General features: G+C 42.6%; 1 protein-coding gene across 9 annotated transcripts in view; it reads left to right on the top strand.

Moving 5' to 3' along the window:
- Positions 1-2,974: 2,974 nt before the first annotated feature.
- Positions 2,975-6,588, top strand: part of LOC116043953 (sickle tail protein homolog) — a 93,188-nt gene continuing 89,574 nt past the window's right edge. For 4 of the 9 annotated variants that reach the window (XR_004898212.1, XM_036004865.1, XM_036004864.1 and 1 more), the window contains exon 1: positions 2,975-3,927. Coding sequence is in view for 8 of the 9 variants with exons in the window: in XM_036004865.1 (XP_035860758.1) it covers positions 3,648-3,927 (280 nt within the window). In the remaining variant the exon portion in view is untranslated. The remainder of the gene's footprint in view (positions 3,928-6,588) is intronic. The other 5 variants (XM_036004868.1, XM_036004867.1, XM_036004871.1 and 2 more) reach the window with 3 other exon arrangements.

Here is a 6,588-nt window from a genome sequence, read left to right as displayed (position 1 = left end):
AACCATTAAAAGGAAAGGTTTAACTTAGTTTTTATGTTAATATTTTGAGCATGTATTTTGGTATTCAAATCAGGTTTAATGTGTTTTTTAATTGTAGCTTTGGGTTGTAATTTAATAAATGGATGTTTCTGTTATAGAAACTTGGTGCACATGGTGTCATGGACAGCCCCGCTTTAGCTATTAAAGGCAGGTAATGTGGGTCTCCGTAAAATGTTTGGGCAGCTGAAGCCATGGTAAAAATATAATCTTTTGACCACAATTGTTTATGACATTAATGTTAACGTTTCTTTATGTTACTTTTTAAATAAAAGTTTAGTAAGAGTCAGAGCTGAGAAAAACATAAGAGCCATGCCTAAATCAGTTAACTGTGCCCTTGGTTTTGTAATCTGTGCACATGGGTTTTGAAGCTTTACAACACAGAGGGCACAGTTTTAAAAATTCAATTCACAGGGGGGGGGCTTCACACACTTTGGCTGTGTCTTATTCAGCATACTTCCGTCAGTACACTGCTAATGTGCACTGACCACTTACTGCCGTAGTGCTCACTTTCGATGGTTGGTATTGTCCCAAAAGTAACACTTATGTTAAAACACTTATCAGAAATGATGAGCGGTTGGCTCGGCTCGTCGCCTCTCAAAATCTGACGAAAATCTATTAAACTGACCTTTGTCGATCAAAAAAATGGACAGATTCAGCAACTGTATGGCCTATTTCTCACTTAAAATGTTTTCAGAAACACATTTGGGTGAACTGTTTTCGTAAAATACGAGATTGTATTCTGAACAAGCCGCCATTATGCTCGGTTGTGAAATCCGGGAGAAGCCAGACCCACGTGACACGCTCGTCCAATCAGCTGCCGGTCGACGTCCCTAGTCCCTCCCCTTTCCGCTTTATAGTCAAGATGGCGCCCATTTAGTGCGCGTAGTGTCCATCGTTCCACACTGAACTTTTTGCCGTTTTTAGGGGGTCATCCGGGTACTTTCAGTGCACTGACTTTCTGCTTTATCTATACTATATACTTAAAACTAAGTGTTTGAAGTGTGCAAGTAGGCGGTTTGAGACACAGCCATTCATGCATACATTTGCAAGGCTTGTACTGATATTTTTCACTGGGTGGGTAAATGTCACTTACCTTGCATGGCAGCTCCGTGAGAATCGCAGGATCACGTACCACACGCAAATCAACCTTGTTAGGCTCCAACCTTTGTGTCTGAACTACCAACTTCAATCTTTTTGTTCTATTGTCCTCCCCAAAGTGTTGTAACTTCAACTAGACAGCCAGTCAAACTCCATACAAACAACACGGGAGTCAGATGTAGCATTTTAGCTTTGTATTTTATTCCAGACTGCATGTGGTTGTGAATCAGGAGTGAAACTTTAAAAATAGCAACTCCTCCATTGTCAGGTCACCCAGGTTAAACTTGAATTCAAGTGATCACTTGAATCTGAACTTATCACTTCTAACACATTTCTGAACATAGTGTTCTTATTGGTGACATTCTCACACAGGATACACACATTGTTTGCGCAATGTAAGAATCTTGCTCACACAATTTAAAGGCATAATCCAAATGTAAACAACTTGTACACCATAATTATAGATGTAAATACACAGCAGTAAACTGCAACTTTTATAAACTGTGTTCTCAACGTTCTGCAACAGCCAGGCAACACCAAGATCACTTATTGGACAATGAGGAATGAGAGAGGAATGGAAGGAAGTAGAAAATGGTGTCCGGATGAAAGCAAAATTGACAGTTTCTGACCCAGGCTTCTCACCTTCCACTCTCTGTGTGTTGCCTTTCTCAAAATCCCTTCGGAAAACAACAACAAACTTCGATCTAGCAAACCACATGCTGAAAATGGCAAGTTTTCAAGAAAATTTGGATTGTGCAATAAGGCAGGTCTGCTTGGTTCTTCCAGGCGAATGATTGTAAAGATTTACACGGAATATGTTTACGGCATTTACTCTCTAATGGTGTTTTTCCATCACATGGTACCTGCTCGACTCGCCTCGACTCTACTCGCCTCGCCTCGCCTCGACTCGACACACTGTGCGTCCGTTTTCCATTGCAGATTTTAGTACCGCCTCAGTGTGGCTGGTCGTCTTGCCGGCTCGACGCACACACCAGCGCACAATTATAAACATCAGACCACTTGAGCTTGTTTTATAGTTCTGTGGAGGCTCTACGCAGAGCTTTCACCGTAGCCTATGTAATATGTGGCCTGTTGTATACATTTGTCAGCTGGTGTGTGCGTTGAGCCAGCATGTGTGTGTGTACGTAGGATGCGGCGAAAGCTCTGCCTGGACTGGAGCCTCCGCAGAACTGTAAAACAAGCGGCGCCGTAGTAAACTGCCGTGACCTAACGCGACACACACACAGAACGTCGAAGGTGTGTGTTGTTGCCAGAAGACACATTTTATTTCAGAAGAAGCTGGAGGCAGCAAAAAAACAAACAGGTGGCTAAACTGTTTAAAAATAGCGGGTTTGTTCAGGACACCCCCGTCTGTCGCTTTCATGTCACCTTTTCGGCTCGCCTCAGCTCGCTTGGAACCTCGACTGAGGAGGTACTAAAAAAAGTACCTGTTAGCAGGTACCAGGTACTTTTTTTCGTAATGGAAAACAAAAAAAGGCGAGTAGAGTCGAGGCGAGCAGGTACCATGTAATGGAAAAGCGCCATAACTGGGACGTTTGGGGACCGATTGGCGGGATTGTTATACACATGGCGATACACTGGTAAGAGAAAATGACGTTTACAACTGAGTCAAGAGAGGTGAAAGAGTGCAGAGGGGGAATTAAAAAAGGAAACGATGATTTCAAAGTTGGATGGGAAAGAGAGGGATAGAAATGAAGGAGGTGGCAGAGACAGAGAGAGAGAGAGAGAGAGAGAGAGAGAGAGTGTGTGTGTGTGTGTGTGTGTGTGTGTGTGTGTGTGTGTGTGTGTGTGTGTGTGTGTGTAGTGAGACGGAGAGCTCTCCCAGAGGAGTTTAGGCACAGAGGGAGCTTACTGCTGACAGAGAGGCAGTGGGAGAAAGACAGGGAATAATACAGTGAATACTGATCACTGCCGCAAACGTAGGGACAGTCCTGTGGTACAGAGGTACCACGGTCTGGAAAGGGACGAAGAAGAAAGGACAAAAGGAAAGAGAAAGACTGACTGGAGAACAGCATTGTACAATGTAAGGCAGAAATAATAGATGAGCACAGGACATTAAGAGGTTAGAAGAAAGACTAAAGAGACAAACTTGACGAAAGAAAAAAAGAGACAACTTGACAAAACTAAGATACCATCACACACACACACACACTTCAGAAGAAGAACATCCACACACTGAAACAGGGGCAGGAGATAGAAGAAGACGATAACTGCAAGGACTCTTAAAAAACTCTTACCAGTTGGATGACAAAACCTGAAAGATGCAAAATAATTCTTCAATACTCCTCAATACATAAGAGGAAGAAATAAGAGACAAAAGAGAAGCAAGCAAGAAACAAAAAGGGACAGAAAGAAGAGCAGCAGCAGCAGGAGGAGGAGAAATAAGAAGCAGAAGAAGCACACAGAGAAGAAAAGAGGAACTAGGGAACGAGGGACCCAGACTAACCCTGGAGTATCTAACCAGTGCTCTGCTCAGCCCAGCAGGGAAGATGTCCAAGTCCTCCCCACGCCTGGGTCGACCCGGATCAGCGGGGTCTAAGAGCCCCAGCTCGAGAAAGGATCCGCAGAGTAATCGCTCATGCATGCTGCGGATTGGAGAAAGGCTGATGAGGGCAGGCAGTGAGGGAAACCTGGTCCAGAGACCCATACCAGCCCAGAGCCAGAGCCAGGCGTCCTCCGATGGATTAGGGCACGGATCGAATGGACAGACACAACCTCCAGTCCAGGAGGACAAACTCCCTGAGCAGACAGGAAATAGCTCCAGAAAAGGTAAGGTCCATGTATGCAGCTCTTTAAAAAAAAAAGAAAAAACATACTTAATCTAACAATGCTTTACATTAGATAACCAAAGGCAGCGTAACATAACCTGGGTTGCAGTGATATATACTGTATCTGTAATGTCTTTACTCCTGTTCAAAGAGCTTTCTACAGTATTTTAGTGACTTTTTAGTTCCCCTGAAGAGGACTTACCTGAAGTGTTATGTCATATAAAGAAAACAATGTTATCATGTCAGTATCTGCTGTGTCAGGAACATTTGAACAGTCCCTCTTAATTCCCAGCATAAACAATACTCTTAACAGTCAAATGCAGTTGTCAACTAACACAGTAATGCCTCTGACATGTTTCAGAAAAACAGACAAAGTGACCGAATTCTTCACCCAAATTGGCTTTGCTTGTTGTCAATGCAGATATGATTAATCACAGTGACTGCTAAACACGGCAGTAAAGCAATATATTGTATAATTAAATCGATGAGCAGCGGAACGTATCTTATCTGCATGGCCATTTACAGCAGAGTAACACTAAGATCATCAGCAGAGAACTTAAACATGTTTATGAGAAGTTTAAGTTCTCTGCTGTTTCGATATGTACGTTGTTAAAATGTTTTTTCTGGACTGAACTGCTAATGCTGGATTAATGCAAAGTCGGAAAAATGGGAGAACCTCCTGTAAGACAATGCTGTCAATAACCACATACACATTAATAGTATAAAGCTTCCTATAAAATAAGATGGATGGTGTTAACACTGGATTTTATTCAGATGTAGGTTAACTGCCAGTGATGGTGGATTTGTAGCCACTTTGCCACAGATTTATTGACACAGTTGTTTCTGCCGCGTGGGATATATTATTGCTGATATCTCTGACTTGGAATCCAAACTGAGAGGCTGATACAACGGTTTGTCCCACTCGGTTGCTCATAGCGAAGGTCTATACGAAATGATGTGAAAGCAGCATAATGATCAGAGGAAATGTGAAATGCATGTGACATTTCAAATAATGGGCTTGGCTGGCATTTACACATTGTCTATTCATGCTGCCTGCCTCAGACTAGTCCTTTTTTTCAGGCATATATTTAACATACAAATACTCAAATTAGGGAGACAAATATGAACTCTGTCTCATGTGCTTAGCAATGTTAATATATGCATATTCCAAACTGCAGTTAGAAAAGTGGAGAGGGATTTAATGTGTGTCCTCAGTGTGCTCAAAGTGCTGCTGCTGGATTAGTTGCTGCGATACTGTCAGAGTTCATGCATGAACTGTGATCCTTTACAGTGTCAGTGTGTCAGTCCAGCAGTAGGACAACTCCACTGCCCTGCCGTTCACTGCTTCTTTGAAGAAGCCCCATTACATTACCGTACTGTACATATACATACAATAATACTATATAGAGCATGACTGACTGGGGACTGTAATCCCATCACAGATATGTCAATGGAGAAGTAAAAATTTGGACGATTGTTTACTAGAGAGCACTAAGTTTGAAAGTTTATTTTTACATTGAAACAACTTCCTTTATTGTGTGTTTGTTTTAAAGGAACCCACCCACTTATTGGGACATCAGCTTATTCACCATAACCCCCAGAGTTAGATAAGTCCATACATACCCTTCTCATCTCCCTGCGTGTTGTAACCAAGGGGGTAAGCTTCGCTTCAGAACGCGAACCTCCTATGGCGCCATTTTGATGCTACCAAACGATCACCCGACGTTAGCATTCCATTGACTGCCATTCATTTTGGCGTCACTTTGACAGCGAATAACTTTACATCTGAAGCGTTTAAAGACTCTGTTTGTCCATTGCTTATTTCTAAAGAAACATGACAATGTATAAAAGGCTCCATTACCTTGTGTCTCACGTCATGGCTCCGTAGCAGATGTTTTTGTAAAAATAGGCTAACGATTGTGTCATAACCACGCGACTTACTGTCACATAGTAGAGGAATTACCTTATAGTACAGGAGAAGCTTGCAGGCAGTTTGGACTTACATTAGCTGTTTAAGTTTAATTACTAATGTTAACTAGCATTTTAGTTAGCAATAATTAGCCTGTGCCTATGTTATCTCCTTACATATACCTACGCTCTCCGTCTCTGCAGGATTGGGAATGATTGAGATTTCTCTTGGCACAGCTACCAGAAGACTTACAACTTTCAGACACGTTGCTCACGTCACATTTCATGTCGTCTCTCTCAGTTGGAGGCTGCGCAGTAACGCTCAGCGCTCACCGGAAAAGTACTTCTAATATCCTTCACTGGTCTCCGTCCAGAGCAACGGGATCTGTTGGTTCAGTTTATATACTGTCTATGGTTGTAACTCTGTCCGACGGCCCCACCAGTAGCTTAGCCTAGCACGGATCCTGGAGGTGACAGGTTCCAACTAGCCTACTGCTCCGAATAAGCCTTTCTGAGAATATAGTTCCCAGTTTATATACGGTTAGAAGATGGCTGTGTCTCATGTGACCTTGTTATTTGTATACGCTGTGACTATACAAATCACAACATGTAAATGGGAACATGTTTTTTGTCACTTATTCGGAGCGGTAGGCTAGTTGGAACCTGTTACCTCCAGGATCTGTGCTGTCCCATGTTTCCTTTCCTTTTGTACTGGGCCATTACTAATTGAAGGAACACACCGACCTATTGGGAC

Source organism: Sander lucioperca, chromosome 9, assembly GCF_008315115.2.
Source record: "Sander lucioperca isolate FBNREF2018 chromosome 9, SLUC_FBN_1.2, whole genome shotgun sequence".
Lineage (NCBI taxonomy): Eukaryota > Metazoa > Chordata > Actinopteri > Perciformes > Percidae > Sander > Sander lucioperca.
This window is presented reverse-complemented; position numbering and strand designations above follow the sequence as displayed.